This window comes from Eptatretus burgeri, chromosome 6, assembly GCF_056783735.1.
Source record: "Eptatretus burgeri isolate ZD-2024b chromosome 6, Ebu_testis_v1, whole genome shotgun sequence".
NCBI classification, from domain to species: domain Eukaryota; kingdom Metazoa; phylum Chordata; class Myxini; order Myxiniformes; family Myxinidae; genus Eptatretus; species Eptatretus burgeri.
In genome coordinates, this window is record NC_140966.1 from 39,099,168 (window position 1) to 39,119,868 (window position 20,701).

Sequence of the window (20,701 nt, forward strand, 5' to 3'; positions counted from 1 at the left end):
AGGAATCTTTGGGGCATGTGAACCGCTATCGTGCGTGCGCAATAAGGTTTGTTACCTAAAATGGCTCACAAATCTTCTAAAAGAAGCCAAAAATACTTGGAAAAATACCTGAGAGAAAGCTGGGCTGTTTCCCTCTGCACAACAAAAGAGTTGGAGGGAGACACTGCATCTGGTTAGGGTGCTTCTGAACACAGATGGGAAGGTCATAGCTGGGGCTTGTGAAGGTACAGGGTAAGTTTAAAATCAACTTTTAAAATGATGATTTTACTATTTATCAGGTTGAGGAGAGGGTGGGGATCTATGAGGGCTGTTATAAATATATTTTTTGTTTCGTCCCAGTGCAAGATAAATCTATTGCTAAAAAAGGTGTGTGTGTGTGTGTGTGTGTGTGTGTGTGTGTGTGTGTGTGTGTGTGTGGTGTTGTTTGTTATCTCCGTATGTGAGCCCCAGAAGATGGAATGGAGTGCTCCCAGGTTTCAAACTCTACACCATGCATCCACTGATATTTCTCGTGTTTCCTATATTTTTGGAGTCCAATTTGTATCCAGGAACACAACAATTATGGTTAACCATTTTGAAATTGGCACTCGCTCGTTTAAATGCTGAAAATTATGTTTAACAAACGATTTCAATTACAGATTTTTTTTTTGTAGATTTTGGTTTGGCTGGATCTGGATCCATGGACCTTGTCAGTGATGCAAAATGTAGGCTGTTCAGCCTGGCGGAGGTATGCGCTCCACCGAGTGCCGTTCTAGTTGTTTATGTGATCAGTGTCTTGTATTTTAAGTGCATCTTAATGTGGTCGAAGGTCAAAAATAGCCTTTTGAACTATTCATATAGCAAGTGTGAGATTTTGATTACAATTGATGATTAATTTCTCTTCTTGGTGACACTAAAAAAAAATTATCAAGCTTATTCTCCAAAACTCACTGTTAAAAGGGAATTTTAGGTCAAAAAGGTCCACTTGTATTTTTCCCCATTACTCAAATAGTTTTGATGTGTGCCGGCACAGATGCCATTGGGGTACAGTCTTGAATATAATGCAGTTTCGTTTGGGAATGTTAAAAGTGCATTTCCACTTGGTATAATCGTTGTTGTCTGGTATTTACATCCACCACCAAAGGTGGACAGAGGTTATGTTTTCACCCCATCTGTGATTATGTGCTCGTCTGCCTGTGAGCAGGATATCTCAAAAAATACTGGACGGATTCAGACGAAATTTAGTGGACAGATTGAGCATTTGACAAGGACAAATTTTTAAGATTTCGGTGAAGATCCGGATTCGAATCCGATAATTTTTTAACTGATTCTTCACCATTTAGTGACAGGGCGAAAACGGATATCTAACATGATATCTCAAAAAGTTATGGACGGATTCGGACGGAACTTGGTGGACAGGTTTGATGTGTGTGACAAGGACAAATTTTTAAGATTTCGGTGAAGATCCGGATCCGGATTCGAATCCGATAATTTTTTAACTGATTCTTCACCATTGAGTGACAGGGCGAAAACCGATATCTAACATGATATCTCAAAAGGTTATGGACGGATTCGGACGGAACTTGGTGGACAGGTTTGATGTGTGTGACAAGGACAAATCATTTCGGTTATGGTGAATATCCGGATCCGGATCCGAGAATGTTTAAATTTTTAAGTGATTCCTTTGCCATTGATGGGGCGAAAAATGACATATAGAGTGATATTTCAAAATGTTGTTAACGAATGACAAAACTTGTTGGATGAGTTGGTTAGGTGAAAAGAACAAGCCAATTATATTTTGGTTCAGGTGCAATTTCCAGATCCAACCTATCAGTGAGATACAAAATGTGAACTGTTCAGCTTGGCAGAGGTATGCACTCTACCGAGAACTGTTCTCGTTTTAATTGCATTTATTTGAGTGAATTGCTCAGTTTTTGTTGTAAAAAATGTAGTGTCTGTATTATCTTGCTTTCTTTTTGTACTTCCCATAAAGGTACTATTGTTTCATACAGCTGGCTGAATCCATTTCCACTGTTGCACTCTATTTGCACAAAAACTTAGGCTTACCTGAGAGTGAGCAGGAAATAGCTGACATCTCCCTTGAACATCCAAGTAAGCTCATCAACTTCCTTTTCCTCTTGAAAAGGATAAAAAGGATTACAAAGATTGTTTTAATATCCCCTCACACTTTTGCCAGTGCCATCATGGAGTGAAAAATCACACAGTCCTAATTTTTGTGTCTAATTTTCCAGGTTCTGCCAGTGTAGTTCTTGATGCAGAAAGGATATCAACAAAAGATAATGTAGTCAGCAATGGGAAGCAATTGAGGTTTACATTAATGTTGAAAATAGTTATGTTGCTCTTGTTTGCTCAACCCAATTAGCTGAGCTAGTGTCCTGAATGCGAGGCTTTTAGCCTCACTCCAAGTGGATTAGCCTGGTTTTACAAAATGGGCAAATTTGCTTTGCTTTTGCTCTAATTTACTACAATGATGGGAAAGAAGATGCTTCCTCGACATACATAACCCCTCCACTGCTTTGGAAAACCCTCTTAATTTTTGCAGACGAGTCCGCACTTCATGCAGTATTCCCATCGCACTGATAAGATAAGCACACAGCAACAGTGTCACCCTCTGTTGATATGGAAATGATTAGATTATGGTCTGATAAATGGAACCATGTCCTTCAATGCTCGAAAATCTCACGATGTCACCATATAAATCCGAAGGGATTGTCAAATGAACCCACTAATCCATTTCCCCTGGAATATATTGTTGCGGGCCGGGAGGTTGGGTGAGAAGACCACTAGGTGGGGAAAGCTATGTCGATTCCCACCAGACTCCCTGGAATTGTAGGCTGTCGCACACGGATAATTCCTTGACACGGTGGGTCGCTTAACCGACCGTGGATGCCAATAACTCAACCGCGTGACCTAGGGTCCTCCCGTCTATGGGTGAATCAGGTTACCTAATTAATCACGTGGTTTAATTACCAGGGAAGCACGCCCTCGGTACGCCTTGTCTGAACCGGATCACTCTACCGGACCGGATCACTTTACTGGATCGGATGCAACCGAGCGACACTGCCAAGGACGTACCGGCTAAAAGGAACGGATCGTTGGGAATAAAGCCCAGGCTAAGCTAGGATTCGGACCATGCTGGACCAATGGAATAAAAGACAAAAACGAGCAGGGAACATTCCTAATACTAATAATTTATTTACAAGTAGGAGAGGAAAGCCATGTGGCACAGTGAATATTTATTGGGGTGTGTTGTGCAGAGATAGCAAGAAGCATGTGGTGCGACAATAAACAGGCAACTTACACAGGGGGACACAGAACAGGCTTAATGCGGAAATAATGACAATCATAACTAGAACGGGCACTCGTAGAGCGCATACCTTCGCCGCAGCCACTAGTTACCTTTGTATTAAGTTGTCCACAACGCATCTCAATACAAATATGCATTTCGTGACCCCCATGACCTTTGACCCACAACCGCTACCTAGGGTGACAATAGTACTATACCTTGTGTCATTTCAGAAGATGGAGAATTGAACACTGAACAATTTGGAGTTAATTTGATGTAAATCGGAAACATATTAACCATTTTCATCATGAAAAAACGATGTTGACCTTTTTGTGACCTTGACCTTTGATCCGATCGCTCCCAAAATCTAATGGATTTGTCCTTTCATGATGCCAAACAAATCCAAAACAATTAAAGCCTCTCTGCGTTTTGTTTTTTTGCGGTAAGTTGTCCACAACGCTTTCCGATATAAATGTGAATTTGTGTGACCCCCTTGACCTTTGACCCCCAACTGCTGCCTTGGGTGACAAAAGTACTATACCATGTGTCATATTAGAGGATGGGGAATTTAATTTTGAACATTTTGGAGTTAATTTGCTGTAAATCAAAACAAAATTGATAATTTAATCGCGAAAAAACGATTTTGACCTTTTTGTGACCTTGACCTTAACCTTTGATCCAATCGCTCCCAAAATCTAAGCGATTTGTCCTCTCGTGATGCCAAACACATCCACAAAATTTCATGACAATCTGCAAAGTGGTTTTTGTGTAATGTTGTCCACAACGCTTCCCAATCAAAAACTCCATTTTGGTGACCCCCTTGACCTTTGACTTCCACAGACTAACTAGGGTTGCAAACACTATACCATACGCTATATCAGTGGATCGGGATTTGAATACTGAACATTTTGGACTTAATTTGATGTAAATCGGAACAAAATTGACACTTTAATCGCAAAAAAACGATTTTGACTTTTTTGTGACCTTCACCTTGACCTTTGATCCGATCGCTCCCAAAAGCTTCGCCTGGCGTCCTTGAGTAACTGCACATCATCTCTGAAAATTTCATGCAAATCGGTCCAGCAGTTTTTGCGCAATGTTGTCCGCACACATATTTACCAAAGTGGGACCCGCTTAATGGACTCACGGTTAATAGAATCACCCGTATTATAGAATCAAAATCGTTGAGACCGATTCCATTGTATCTAAATGTACACAATTTTTCCCGTTTATTAGAATCAAAAACCCGCTTAATAGAATCAGCTGCTGGCCATCCACTTCGACAGTTCAGCGCCTACTGGCCGCACAGTTCCAACTTTTGCCACCAGGCGGCTGACGTCACGCTAAAAATAACGCTATGCCTCTACAGTGATTTCGGTAGTCATTGTACAGATAGGCAGACAGCTGACAGCTGCAGTCTAAGCACTAGGCGTGTCGTCATTTCCACGATGGACAGAAAACGAAAGCGGACGGATCGTTCAAACATTGATAAAGCACAAATCCTGAGGGACTATGACGCTTTGCCCAGAATGAGCCAACGAGAAGCTGCAGACAAGTTGTAAATTAACCAGCCGATCCTATGCAAGATTCTGAAAGATCGAGAGGCCATTCTGAAAGGTCAAGTGGATTCGTCTTCTTCTCAGAAACGCAAGCGAAGCGGCAACGCACCCGATGTCGAATCAGCAATGGTCAAGTGGATTCAAACTTCTAGAGAAAAGGAAGCCCGCTTTCTGGACCTCTGATGCGGGAGAAAGTGGCTCAGTTCGCGGAAAAGTTCAACAACAAGAAGTTCAGTGCAACAAACGGCTGAATTAACCGGTTCAAGAAAAGACATGGAATCGTCCACAAGAAACTTCACGGTGAGGCAGCGGCGGCTGACGTAGGAGGGAAACAACAATGGCTGGACCACGTGTTTCTGGATCTCGTAGAAGGCTTCACGGCTGATGAGATCTGGAATGCTGACGAAACCGGGTTGTATTTTCGGGCCTTACCAGACGGAACGTTCCTCTTCAAGGGAGATCAGCACTGCAGTGGGAAAAAGCCAAAGGAAAGAATCACAGTGCTTTTTTGCTGCTCGATGACTGGTGCTAAGCGTCCTCCTTTCGGTATTGGTAAAAGCAAGAATCCACGGTGTTTCAAAGGCCTCAAAACAATTCCAGTTCGCTACAGAGCCAATTCCTCCGCATGGATGACAGGTTTCCTCTTCACTGAATGGCTCGATGAGTGGAATCGCGAGCTTCGGCGTCATGACCAGAAAGCGTTGCTTCTCATCGACAACTGTCCGGCACATCCCCAATCACTTCAACTGTCAAACATTACTGTGGCATTTCTCCCGCCGAACACAACCTCTGTTCTTCAACCGTTAGATCAGGGAATTATCCGTTCATTCAAAGCTCATTACCGCCGTGCCATGCTACGAAAAGTGCTCACTGAGATTGACAACGAGGATGGAGCAATGACAGCGAGTGACTTGGCGAAAAAGATAACGATCCTCGACGCTATGCTGTTTACGGACGCAGCATGGAATGATGTGAAGACTACCGGCATAGTGAACTGCTGGCGCAAAGGAGGAATTTTCATCGGAGCGGCAAGCGAAGGCGAAAGGGTCAAGAGCAATGACGACGACGAGTTAGCCAACCCTCTTCAAATGGATCCCGACCAATGGCAGGACTTCGTCAACATGGACGCCACTCTCCAAACCACAGACGATGATGTCACAGACGAAGCCATCGTTTCAGCAGTCCAACGCGAAATGGGAATTGCTACTGACGCAGACTATGACGCCGACACTAAAGTGGAGGAAGAGGAGGAAGAGGAGATCTCTGTCCCGACCATCAAGGAAATGATGTCTGCAGCTAAGACGATCAGGCTTGGTTTGCTATCACATGGGTTCAGTGACATGGCCTTCCTGCGCAAACTTGACAAGGAGGTCACCGCCATTGCCACAGACTCGTTAAAGCAGGCAACAATCGACAATTTTTTCATTACAGAGTAGTCTCATCGACAAACCTATGTTGTTTTGCTTTGAAAAGTACATATGTACTGTACGTGTAATTGTTTTATTTTCAATAGTAAGTTACATTGTTTTGAGCAAGTGAGTCATATAAATCAAACTAAATGCTGAGTATTTGTCTCCGTATGTGTACTCGACATTTGATCTGCTTGATACTCCACAACTCTGGTGAACTCGGATATTAGAATCACCCGCTTATTAGAATCAAATTTGTCCGGCCCAAAGTGATTCTATTAAGCGGGTCCCACTGTAATTAAATACACAGGGGTCAATACAATACCTTCGTCAAACGAAGTTTGCGAAGGTAACAATCTTCTACAGTCCTACTTAAGCAGACAGGTGCCGGCACACACACACACACACACACACACACACACACACACACACACACACACACACACACACACACGACACAGAACCCGATGAAGAGGGAGTTTTGCAACTGGGGGGGGGGGTGGGGGTTGAGGCTATGATCTCGGTACCTGTGTGCCCGATAGCCGACGTGCCACCAATACATTTCGGGGGAGGGGGGAGATGCTCCGGGGTGCGGTACCCGATAGTGGGCACGTTACCTCTGGCCCAAGCCGCACGTGTGGAGACTGTGCTCGTGAAGGAGGAGCTTGAGTGGAGAAGGGGCGGAGTCCAGAGGGCGAGGGTTGAGCAGTTGGCGGGATCAGGTAGGCGGGCGGTGTCGACGTGGGCGGAGACGAGGAGGCGGAGTCCAGGAGCAGGGGGCGGGTCGTGGCGGTGTCGATGTGGGCGGAGACGAGGAGCGGAAAACGCAGACTGTCCAGAGCGAGAGCAAGAGGGACTGCCCCGACTTTTATAGGGCCCGCAGCTCGAGGGGAGGGGCCATGCCGAATCCATACGTCATCACCAGAATCGGGCGCTCCGATTGGCCCCGACCACTCACGTGGCACACCAGCTCGGGCCGGAAACCGCCTCACTTCGTTTCCGGTAAGGCCATCCCAAACAGCGGGAATATTGCGCTCTGAACCCACGAGATGACATGAATCACCCACACTGAAATTTGGGAGGGGAGGGGAAGGCAGCACGAGGGGAGGGGAGGGGAAGGCAGTGCGAGGGGAGGGGAGAGGAAGGAAGCATGAGGGTGGGAGGAAGGCAGCATGAGTGGAGGGGAAGGGAAGGAAATGTGAAGGGAATGGAGGGAAGGCAATGCAAGGGGAGGGTAGGCAGCATATTATGGTATTACTGGAGCAATAAAACATGCCTAAACAGCGACATTTTATTTTAACTACTGTGTTTATGTGTACAACTGGGTGGGAACATTTAAAATTTAAAATCCATGTTATGTACCTAGCAAAGACCTGTCTGAATACATGCCCAACACATGTGTTCCTCCAATCTGCTCGCATGCAGGCACGCACAAACCCCACCATGTCTGACCTCTGTGAGTGCAGTCTACGTACTTTTTTCAGCCACTGCTGACTATTAATACTGTTACGGCTGTGGAAATTCGCAATACACCATAAAGGGTCCTTAGAACAGTTATGACGATAAGTAATTGTGTCGTTAGATTTCCCCACCGTTGTTTCGAGGGAATTCCCATGTTCACCGGGCTGCGATCCTTTGAGTTAGCCGTTTTTCTTTTCTCTATCATTATTTTGGACCAATCATACCCCAACAACTCAAACACCACCACCTTCGCCTCTTTACCTCCACAACTCCATCCCGCAAACATCGCTTCACCGCCATTCTCAAACGACGCCCGCCAACAACTCAAACACCACCACCTTCGTCTCTTTACCTCCACAACTCCTTCCCGCAAACATCGCTTCACCGCCATTCTCAAATGACGTCCGCCAACAACCAAACTCCCACCACCTCCGCCTTTCTACCACACACCGGGCCATAGGTTGTAAATGCGTTGCTTTCGCCTCAAAAGTCGGATCAGGAATGCTTCACGCCCCCTTTTCATCCATCCAATGACTGAGCATCGGGTAGCATAGCCCCGCCTCCGCACCCGCTGTGATCCAGAAATTTACATATACGCCCTCCCCCGGGCTATATAAGCGCGAGCTCGCGGAAGAAGAAAGGTGTGCAGTACATCGGCAGAGAACCAAGTGGGAGCAGTGGAGTGGCAGCGGCGGAGTGTCAGCGGAAGAAAGAAAAGGCGCAGTACGTCGGCAGAGAACCAAGTGGGAGCAGTGGAGTGGTAGCGGCGGAGTGTCGGCAGAAGTCAAGTCCGCAGTGTCGGCGGGGCAGTCGAGTCGGGAGACGGAGCTCGAAGCCGACGAGGAGCGCCGGAGAGAGAGCTTGCCGACCACGCCAGGGGCACGAAGCCATGCGCAGCTATGCTGACATTGCGGCTTGCCCGCCATCGCGCCACGAGGGCGCGGGTAGGACCCTTCGGTCTCGTGGACCTGGCCGCTCATCCAGGTTCCACGTGCATTAGGCCCACGGGCCCAGTCTGACTCCCTTGCCTTTGACGGGGTCTTTCCATTGCTTTTGTGTGAATGCGTGTTGTGGCGCCGTGTCTTGTAAAGTAGAAACTGTTTAAGTGCATGTAAATAAACATTGCTTTTTTCGGTTGTAATTCGTACTTTCATTGCTTTGACTGTAAATTGCATTCCTACTGTATGGCTGTGAATACGTCCTTGCCTTGTCTGAGTGCGGAATAAATGTGCTTGTCGAACTGTTCCCCGTTTCGTTGCGTCCTTTCCTTTGTTTGAAAGTTCCATCTTGCATCACGGAAGGAATTGGTAGAGGGGTGTAAGCACCCGGTAAATAATCACGTCCGTCGGGGCCTGTGATAACACCGCTCGGTTATTACTGAAGCACGGAACGGACTGCTTAAGCGGTTCGTGTCCTCGGCCGGCCAGCAGCGAGGTACGATCGCCCGGTTAACTACCCGCGCAGGTACTTAGGTAGGTCGAGTTTGGCGAACAACCCTATCCTGCGCAGGTCGCCGATTGGCACGATTGTGGTGGGGTCGAAAGACCCACCCGTGACTAGCTCCTGGCGATAGTTCCAACGAGGGTCATGACTGAATTGTCTGTTCCGGTGGGCGACGCGGTCGCGATTTGAGTTACGTGGCCGATCGCACGCCGGGCGGGCCGAAATTCGTAACAATACATTACAGAAACTATGAATGCATTTACATTAATATTTCGTCATGAAAGCAAATCGCACAAAACGGAAAAAAAGAAAACTGCGCATGTAATTGCCGGAAAAAACAAGGATCCCTATCGACTCGATCGTCATGGATGGTAATAGCAGGTTGGAGAGCAAAGGGTTGCGCCAAATGAAGTTCCACTTTCTGCACATTCCTTCATCTTTTCTTCACTGAACATAATTTTCGAAACAGTAGAAAATGTTAAGTTTTATTATTTTGCTTAAATAAATACATTTAGTAATACAAATCGCTAATTTGTTTAAAAGTTCAGATATCACTCCAGATTTCGACATTTATTTTGTCCATCAGATCCGATTTTCAAATCAGATATAATATTTTGACAAGCCGGGAGGCGACGATGGTTCACGAGCGGTATTTGACGATGTAGATTGTTTCAGAAGTCAAGGATAAGACAATGTGATAATTTTTGACCAAGTTATAAAAATGATCAACATGATCAACATGACGGGTGACAGGTTATTAGCTGCAAAATGTCGAAAACCTGGTTTCGTTCAACAACTTTCAAAATTTGACCTTTGCATAACCTTTAAAGGTCACAAAACAATGTTGTGGACATTAAAATAAGGAAACAGGATATGTGCTATAGCTTATTGGAGTTAGTTCGTCGAAGAAGGTCGAAAACCCGGTTTGATTCCCACAACTTTGAAAATTTGACCTTTGTGGCCTTTAAAGGTCAAAGGTCAAGGATTATGACCTTTGGTGCAAAACTTCCTCTGGAAAATTCCAGGAACAATATAATGTCATATCGGCTATATGGCATTTTGCACTCCTCGGAATTATCCATACTTTGATGAAATCAGCGTAAAAACAAATTTGAAGGGGGTGCCACGGGAAAGGTGTTCGAGATAGAGCAAAATGGTTTCAAGACTCGGTGGGGAATGACCTCAAGATTATGCATAAAAAATATTGTCATCCTAGCTCTCAAAGTTTGGGTTGTCGTATGATTTTTATGTCAAAATCCGCAATTTTCTAGTTTTTGACCTTGTGACCTTGACCTTGGGATGAAAATGAAAAATCGGATAACGACAAGTTTTAGATAATTCATTTTGCTATTCAAATACTGAAGAACCCATTCCATTCAGTCAATTCCCGAGGAGAAGATGATTTGTTAGGGTTAGGTTTTTAATCCGACTACCCCCTAAAAATGGCTATTTTTGGGCGTAGCTCCGCCCACAATGGGCATTGCATGCCCTCATCCAGGAAAACACAACTAGACATTGATGTCGAACACATAACCAAGTTTCATCAAGACCGGATCAAAGTCCACGGAGTTATGCTCTGGACAGACAGACACAGAGACAGATAGACAGACACACAGACATAACAAATATAGTGGTCACTCTGGCTGGCGCTCGTGAAGCAAAAATCAGGAACCAAAACAGCCAATTCAGGAATAGTCAGAACAAGATTTCTTTGAAGAAAATGCGCGAAGTGGCGTGTGAGATTGAAAGCGTGTCAAAATTCTGTGGAGTCACGGTGAAGTTCTTCGATACAGAAACACGTGCAACCAACGGCACTCAGTTGTATTTATCGTGCAGCATAGTTCAATAATGCCCGCGAACCATTGTCGCCTCCCGGTTTGTTCTCAATCTTAGCTGCTACCCTACTATCTGTCCCGCCCATTTCTTCAAAACCTATCTTCTCCCTCAAAATTGACCGAATCAAACTGAATTTTTTTATATGTTGTACATATGGCCAATGCACACAATTCCTCGAGCGGGAATTTCTATAAAAATCGAGAAAAAATATGGAAAAACAAAAATTACAAGTGGGCGTGGCTCCGCCCACAATGGGTGTGGGACGCCCATCGCCAGGAAGACAAAACTAGGCATTGATATCAACATCATATTCAAGTTTCATCCAAATCGGATCACATCCCACGGAGTTGTGCTCTGGACAGACAGACAGACAGACAGACAGACAGACATGCATACAGACACACAGACACAACGAATATAGTGGTCACTTTGGCTGGCGCTCGTGAACCAATTATATACTTTAATTAGTCAGTGAGAGTAGATCGTGTTTGCAAAGCAAGGCATGTTTGAATAGGCCGAACAAAATGGCGATTTAAGACCCCAGCAGATAGCTGACAGAGGGCTGACCAAGGATAATGCCTTGATAAAGAAAAATTAAATAAGGCTGTTAATTCTTTTCAAAAGGGGTGTTTTAATTAACCCAAAAACCCAATTTTCACTCACACTTTCTTGGAGTTTCCTTAGTGTGCATGCAAAGTTTCAGGCCACTAAGTTTCATGGTTTTGGAGTTATGGACACACACACACACACACACACACACACACACACACACACACACACACACACACACACACACACACACACACACACACACACACACACACACACTTTTGTTAGTTTCGATACATAAAGATAGATTTGATTTGTCGTATTGTTATGTCTGCGAGTTCATGGAAATCCCTTTGAAAGTGCTTTTGGTTTCAGATTACAATGATTTATTTTGTCATCACATCTCTTTTTTTATTTTGTTATCAAATAAATTTCCTCCCGGACTCACACTTTTGCACCCCACTGCATATTATGAAGACCATGAACTCACATGTATCACCAGCACTTGCTGCAAAGGTCCTCATCAACAGGGGGTACCTGTCATGTATCCACCATATTTAAGCACTCGTACAGTTTATGAGATTTTTGAATTGTAGCTGGAAAAGGAGATATTAAAGTAACAAGCTCGAATGATCTAAGATCCTCGTCCTCTTAATGATGACGTCCTAAAAACGAATATGACGTCATTGTGATGTATCAGGTTTGCGATAAATTATCTGTGCTAATTGCCTGGCTTGATTCCCGCAAAAAAATTCAAACAGCTTGCCGAGTTTCGGAGATAATGGTATAGGCGATTTCCATTAGCGGCGATATTATGACGTCAACTTTTTTTCTAGGAAGAATTTCCAAAATCGGAGATGGTTACTGCCTGCGCGTGGGCTTTCTGCATATACATGGCAAGTTTCACGAAGATCCGATGAAAACTGAGTTGTGAAACAAAAAATGTCAAAAAATAGGAATGACATCATAAAAATTGATATGACGTCATAGTGATGTATCATATGTGCGGTAATTCATCTCTGCTAATGCCCTGTTCGATTCCCACAAACAGAATTCAAAAAGCTTGCCTAGTTTAAGATAATTTTTTATGCGATTTCCATTAGCGGAGATATTTTGACGTCATAACTTTTTTCTAGGAGGAATTTTCAAAATCAGAGATTGTTACTGTCTGCGCAGGGTCTTTTTACATATATATATATATATATATATATATATATATATATATATATATATATATATATATATATATATATATATATATATATATGCCAAGTTTCAGGAAGTTTCGATGAAAACTGTAGGCTGTGAAACAAAAAAGTCCACAAGAACAACAACGTGAGTAAGACTTAGAGATCCTCCATGAGGATGTAAAAATGCAACTTCCAATTCAGAAGGTTGAAATGCAAATTCCAAATTAAAATGCGACAAGCACACAATGCACGATCGACAGATCAATGATTAATGCTGCCAATTCAACATTTGTAAATTATTTTGCTGTCGTCCACAACATGATGCATACAAGATAATATGCTGATATAAATTGACAGCAAATTATGTCAACAATAATGTCTCCTTCACAGATAAAAGGATTCCCAGCAGAGGGAAAATGGAAACTAAGGGCAAAGGTACCATTGAGAGAACCAAGTCACCGAAGGGAAACATTGAAAAGGACAAGAAGGCTGGAGGCAAAAGGATCTTCAAAGAGAAGGTTGAAGAGGTATGCCACACCTGATATGAAAAATACAAATGGTTTCAACCTGATGTTCTCCCAATGTCTGCTATTCTTCTTTGGTTGTATTTCATTGCTTTTCACAGTATCAGATGGACAGCCATGCCCTCAGCCAATGGTACAACCCTTTATTCCTTTCAGATGCCTAAGACCATTTTTAGCTCGCCTGTTCGAAGAACAGAGAGCTATAGCGATACCCCCGGCGTGAGCGTCAGCGTCAGCGTGAGCGTGAGCGTGAAAATGTTAAAGTTTTTGGTGCAAGTTATTTTTTCCTTTCTAATGTTTTTATCTACCACACTATTTTTTATACGCCTGATATATATATATATATATATATATATATATATATATATATATATATATATATATATATATATATATATATATATATATATTGTTACGTTTGAGGGGGGGTATGCATTCAAAGGGTAATTAGGATGTTTAATTAGGAATGCCATGCTGTTCGAGTTTACCAGGATCTCGATGTAATAAGTAGCAATTCAGTGGTGATAAGTTGTCCAGTAAATGTTCATTTCTTCAAGGGGGAAATGATAATTGTCACGTAATTAGATAGGGACACGGGATAGGGTAAGTGTGTCTGTGTAAACCCCTTTTGGTATTCTCTGGAGACTGGCCGTGACGTCACAGGACAGTGCAGCGGATGGCTCCGCCCCGTGATCACCATTGGCAGAAGGCGACGGCGGTGGGCCAATAAACGGCTCGATTGGAAGTGACGAGGACAGGAGGATAAAAAGGTTCTGTTCGGAGTCGAAAAAAAGAGGAAGAAGATTACAACCAAAAGATCGTGTTTTTTTGGTAGGGAGGCTGTTGCGCGGGGAGCATCCTTGTTGTTGTGCTGATTCGATCGTGTTCTTGATCGTGTCTTGGAGCCTTGCTGAGCCTCGTGCCTCACCTTGGTTGGCTCTGGGGTTCTGCTGACTCGGAGTACGGGGTCGAACGGCGGGCGGACCTGCCTCCCTCTCCTGCTCGCAACTTGGCGCCAGAACTGGTTCCCTGGCGGCTGTGAGCGGACTTGGGCCAAGACCAGGAGGTCGACAGCAACACGGTTTCTCCTGCCCCCCTGACGAGAGCAAGGCCAGCTCGTCCGACGCCGATCCAGGGACAGTTGCGTCCACACCACGGTCCAGCCTGACCACCAGAAATAGCTACGTTTTGTGTGTGTGTGTGTGTGTGTGTGTGTGTGTGTGTGTGTGTGTGTGTGTGTGTGTGTGTGTGTGTGCTTGTCGCCTTAGAGGGATTGAGAACTGTATATTCATTGGAATTGTCTGTGTTTTTCCCCACGCCCGATCCCACACCATCCCGTCGAATCGCCCCGGATCCCTCTTCTTGCCGAGTCTTGTTATTTCTGGTAATAATAAAAACAAATAAACATCATCAATTCAGTGAAAAGTGACTCGTGCCACCTTCCTCGTCCCGTTTGCGGTAGAGCGATTAGAACCGCCATGTTTGGGTTATAAATAAATAAACCGCCTCCATCGTTTCGGCTCATTCTACGTTGGCGGGACTGTTCAAGTCCCGTGAACGTCACATTGGTGTCAGGGTGTTGGATGTTCGAACCCCTCTAAATTATATTTGGTATCCGGAGAATATACCAAGATTAAAATCTCGCCACGAATTGGAATATAAAATTATTACAGAAAAGCGCGCGAGCGCGGGAAAATTTTGGCGGGATTTTTCAAATTTAAATTAATTGGCGGCAAACGGGACTTCTGCACCATGGCGGATGTGCAGATGTTTGAGGAGGAAGGCCACGTGTCTGACAGCGAGTCGGGGGAAGAGGGGAGAGACGGGGGTAGGGTTGGAACCTCCCCCGTTCCGAGCGTGGACCGTGCTTCATTGCCCGTAACGGGGCCGGCAGCGCCGGAAACCGGTGCGATGACGATCCAGACACTGTTGGAACGTTTAATAGGGGACATGCCGGTACAAATGGCAAATCAATTCGTGACACAGAGGGCAGAAATGACGGCACAAATGGAAAATCATTTCGTGACACAGAGGGCAGAAATGACAGATCAATTGGGGGTAATGGGGGTACAGTTGGGTGCACGGATTGATTTAATGAGGGATGAATTGGGGGAAAAGATGGAGAAAATGAAAACTGAGATGCAGGAGTGTGTGGATGTTAAATTGGGAGAAATACAAAGTAAATTCGAGGATAGATTGGAGGAAACAATGGTAGAAATTACATTGGAGGGGGAAAATATACGGAAAAAATTGGTAGATAAAATTGATGCAACGAACATTCGTGTTGATAAAGTGGATGAAAGCCTGCAATGCCATCATGCCTGTGTGGATGCTCGTATGCAGCTGCAAGTTGAAGAGTGGGGAGAGCTGAGGAAGTAAGGGATGAATTTGGCGGAGGAGGTAAAAAGATTGGAGGCTCGTTTGGACGAACAAGATAAAATTATGAGCCAAGATGAAGTCTTGGATAAAGGCCTGGTAGAGCCGTCTTTTGTAAGTAGAGTGTCCGGGTTGGTTGAGGAGCAGCTACAAACTCGCGACGGAGCCTTGGAGGAGGTTGTGCGGGCCCAGAAGATCCTGCGGGAAGAGGTGAATCGGTCCATTCAACGTTTGGAACAGGAGGCAAAATTGACCCATGAGACCCTCACCACAAAACATCTTTGGCCACAGTGGGTTCCGAAATTGGATACGCAGCCACAAGGGTGTTTGATCCCTGGGCTGGATTCGGACAAGGGAGAAACTGAGAAGCGGGCCACCGTAAAAGTGATCCCCCTGGTAAATTTCGACGGGTCAGGGAGCGTTGAAGCTTTTCTGACGCAATTTGAGTGCATTTCCCGACTAAACGGGTGGAATGAGCAGGAACGTACAGGGAATTTGGTGGCAACGTTGCGGGGACCAGCCGCAGACGTGTTAAACGTGATCGCGGAGGGGATGTTGACCAGCTCCCACATTTGCGAGGCGTTGAGCCGTCGGTTTGGGTTTGCGGCAAACTGTGATCTGGTGCGGGCTCAGCTCCAGCACCGCAGATTAAAGCCGGGTGAGACAGTGCAGGAGCTGGCACAGGACGTTTACCAATCAGTCAGGATCGCGTATCGGGACCTTGCAGTAGAGGCGTGGGACAGACTGGCACTAGAGAAATTTTTAGCTGCTCTTCCGGACCCTGAGGTCCGAGCGCTAGTGGAGCTACAGGATCCACCCACCGTTCACCGAGCGGCTGAGTGCGCAGCCAGGCTGGCCTCGTGGAGGCGGCCGGGTCAGGTGCCCGAGAGGCCATCGGTGACGGTCCGACAGGCGGAGATCCAGGATCAAGGAGAGGGGCTGGGAGAAATTGGCATTACCCAAATGTTTCAGGAAATTTGCCAGAAACTGTCGAGTTTGATAAAGGGTAATCCGGTAGTTAGTGCGCCAAAGCGGCGGGGTCCAGCCCAGCCAATAGAGCAATTCGATTATGGCCAAGGGGGTCCGGAACCGGAAGAGACATTTCACCGATACTCACGGGGGCCTTTTATGGGGAGTTGTTTCCGGTGCGGGCGAAGAGGACACATGCAACGATATTGCCGGTACCCGGCAATGGAGGGACCCTCCAATAGACTTTTAGACTCGGAGATGGTGAATCCTCCTGCTGAACCGCCAGGTCTATCCGAGATGCCCTTACCTAAGTCGAGTCCAGAGATCACTGTCGGGGGTCGGGGAAACTAGATCGGGCTGAGCATACAGGGCCATGCTTGGCTGTTGAGATTGTGGCGAAGTGCCCTCCCTTGGTGAAAATAGTGAATTGTGGGAAAATTGGTGTGGGGAATTTGCGGGTAAGGGTAAAGATAGAGGGAGAGTTTTGTGAAGCAGTGGTGGACACGGGTGCAAGTGATACCGTTATTAGCCCGCTAGTGTTGGACCAAAGTGTGGGAGGTTGGGACAAAATCGATAGACTAGCAGGACACAGTCTCCAACTAGCTACGGGAGCAACGACGCCGATAATGGGTCGTGGGGTTGTGAGGATGGAGTTGGGCAGCCTAGAGGTCGATGCGGTGGTGTGGGTGGCAGAAGTGTGTGACCGATGCCTTCTGGGGTTGAGTTTCCTTGTGGAACATGACTGCCAACTCGACCTGGGGCGGGGTCACATGTGGCTAGGGACTGAAAAGCTACGGTTGGAGGGACTGGGGGAAGTCGAGGAGGCGCAGGGGGCGCGACTGGAGATGTCGCGCACCGTGACCGTGGCCCCCAGGTCTGAGACCGTGGTGTTGGCCCGGATATCGGCAAGGACCAATCACGTGGGCCAGCTCGGGATGGTGGAGCCGTGGAGCTCGGGGGAAACTGCAGGATTAATGGTGGGTCGTACACTCGTGGATACACATCAGCCCATGGTAGTGGTTCGGTTGCTCAACCTGTCTGACAGCCCTCACACAGTGAGGGGCGGAGCTGTTATAGCAAGTGTAGCAGTGTAGTGGAGATCACCGGAGGGGACGGAACCACAGACTCGCCAGGTCAGCCGGAGTCGGGGCAAAATTTTGGAAAAACAAATTGGCCAGAGGGAGTAAGGGACATGGTAAACCGAGCAGAACAGGGGTTAACAGTGGACCAGGTAAGGTCATTGCACAATTTGGTTGGTGCTAATTTGGATGTATTCTCTCTCTCTCCCGAGGATTTTGGACGCACGAGTCTAGTCAGGCACCAAATTGACACTGGCGAGGCTCGACCTGTTCGACAGCCTGCACGACGTCTACCTCTTGCAAAGATGGATGAGGCTGAAAAAACAGGTGGAAAAGATGAAGGAGGCTGGAATTATTGAGCCCTCGGTAAGTCCTTGGGTGTCACCCATTGTGTTGGTGAGAAAGAAGGACGGGACCATTCGGTTCTGTGTGGATTATCGCCAACTCAATCAAGTGACGCTCAAAGACTCGTATCCCCTGCCACGTATTGATGATACACTCGATGCCTTTTCCGGCTCAAAATGGTTCACTACATTGGATTTGAAGAGTGGCTACTGGCAGGTGGAAATGGACCAACAAGGGAGAGAGAAAACAGCATTTACCACAGGGAAGGGCCTCTGGCAGTTTGTCGTCATGCCTTTCGGATTGTGCAATGCCCCCGCCACATTTGAACGTCTGATGGAACGTGTTTTGATTGGGCTGCCATGGCAAACATGCCTGATCTATTTAGACGACGTTCTTGTCCACGCTCCCACATTTGAGCAGGCTGCCAAAAATTTGGTGGAGGTTTTCAGGCGATTGAGGGGGGCCGGGTTAAAACTGAACCCTGGGAAATGCGAAATTTTTAGGAAAGAGGTCGTTTATCTGGGTCACGTGGTGAATGAAAGCGGTGTGGCCACAGACCCAATGAAGGCAGTGGCAGTAAAAGAGTGGCCCACCCCCAGAAATGTAAGAGAGGTCAGAGGATTTTTGGGCCTCTGTTCTTACTATAGGAAATTTGTGGAAAATTTTGCAAGTATTGCAAGACCATTGCACCAATTGACAGAGAAGGGAGCTAAATTTGTGTGGTCAGAAAACTGCACCAAAGCATTCAATCACCTAAAACAACGTCTGATGGAAGCCCCAGTTTTGGCGTATCCGGCCGAGACTGGTCAGTTCATCCTTGACACGGATGCTAGTCAGGGAGGATTGGGGGCGGTCCTGTCTCAAGTCCAACAAGGTGTCGAACGAGTGATTGCCTATTATAGTAGGGCTCTGTCAAAGCCCGAGCGAAATTATTGCGTCACTCGCAAATAATTATTGGCCTTGCTGTCTGCAGTTGGACACTTTCATCCTTACCTGTACGGGAGGGAATTTGTGATCCGGGTTGATCATGCCTCCTTGCAATGGCTTCTTCGGTTCAAGGAGCCGGAGGGCCAAATTGCAAGGTGGCTTGAGAAACTGCAGCAGTACAATTTTGTTGTGCAACATCGGCCCGGCAAAACACATGCCAATGCAGATGCTCTCTCTCGGCGACCTTGTTGGCAGCACCAATGCAAATTTTGTGAACGTCAAGAGAATAGGGATTTGATTGGGTAGGAACAAATTGATGCATGCCTATGTGCTGCCCGAGTAACCCGTCGGACTCTGCCACAACCACCTCCTGAATTTGGTAGTGTCGATTGGAAAAAGGAACAGAAGGAGGACCCTGTTTTGGGCCACCTCTGTAATTGGCTAGAGGGTGGAAAACGGCCTGCGTGGGAAGAAATTGCTTCGCTTGGGGCGCAGGTGAAGGCGTATTGGGCACAATGGCAGATGCTCCAGCTGAAGGATGGCATTTTGTACCGGGAGTGGGAATTACCAACGAGTGGAAATGCTTCCTGGTTGTTGGTGGTACCTTCGAAATTGAGAGAACAGGTGATGGGGCTTGTACATGGAACACGAACGATGGGACACTTAGGTGTAACCAAAACACTCGCGAAATTGAGGCAGAGATTCTATTGGGTGAACTCGGGCAGCGACATCCAAAAATGGGTACGTTGGTGCGACCTCTGCCGGGGGAAGAAAACACCACCATGCGCACGTAAGGCCCCCCTCCAAATTTATAATGTAGGAGCACCACTTGAGAGGGTAGCGGTTGATGTGGTCGGGCCCTGACCCACCACCCACCGAGGCAACAAGTATATTCTGGTGGCAATGGACTACTTTACCAGATGGCCGGAGGCCTATGCATTGCCCAATCAGGAAGCACGGCTGGTTGCCCAAGCACTAGTGGAGGGGTTCTTCACCCGTTTTGGAACTCCGAGGGAGCTGCACACAGACCAGGGCCGGAACTTCGAGTCCGAACTCCTACGTTCAGTGTGCGAGCTCCTCCAAATTCACAAGACTCGGACCACTCCTCTAAGGCCACAGTCGGATGGGATGGTGGAGAGGTTTAATAAAACTCTGCTTACCCAGTTAGCTCTCTTTACCTCCCAGAATCAGCAGGACTGGGACGAACATCTCCCCTTTGTCCTGATGGCATACAGGACTGCGCAGCATGAGGCCACGCGCTGCACCCCTGCCTTGCTGATGTTTGGTCGGGAGATGCGGGTCCCTGTTGATTTGTGGCTGGGCGTGACACCTGAAACCCCAACATGGACCTCGGCGGAGGGTTATGCTTCCAAAATGCGTAAGAGCATAGAGAAAGCTCATGACTTTGCGAGGGAGCGAATAGGTTTGGCTTCCTCGCGTGCTAAATTGAGGTATGACTCTCGGACACACGCCCCCCGATTCCTCCCTGGAGACCTCATTTGGCTCTTCCGGCCACAGAGGAGGAAGGGTGTGTGCCCGAAACTCACCCCCCCCCCTGGAAGGGCCCCGGTGTGATACTCCGACAGGTAACCGATGTAGTTTTTAAAATCCAGATGGGCCGCCACGCACTCCCACAGATCGTCCATTGTGACCGATTGAGCTCTTACATGGGTCGGGATATTCCGGATTGGATAGAGCGTGTGAGGGGAAGATTGGCCGCTTCTGTGCGGGAGCTTGGGCCCGGGCAG

General features: G+C 46.7%; 1 protein-coding gene across 4 annotated transcripts in view; it reads left to right on the top strand.

The window, feature by feature from the left end:
• MYCBPAP (MYCBP associated protein) overlaps positions 1 to 20,701 on the top strand; it is a 113,093-nt gene that overhangs the window by 51,664 nt on the left and 40,728 nt on the right. For all 4 annotated transcript variants that reach the window (XM_085884635.1, XM_085884637.1, XM_085884636.1 and 1 more), the window contains 2 exons: positions 1,973 to 2,091; positions 13,124 to 13,260. In XM_085884635.1, the coding sequence (XP_085740761.1) occupies positions 1,973 to 2,091; positions 13,124 to 13,260 (256 nt within the window). The remainder of the gene's footprint in view (positions 1 to 1,972; positions 2,092 to 13,123; positions 13,261 to 20,701) is intronic.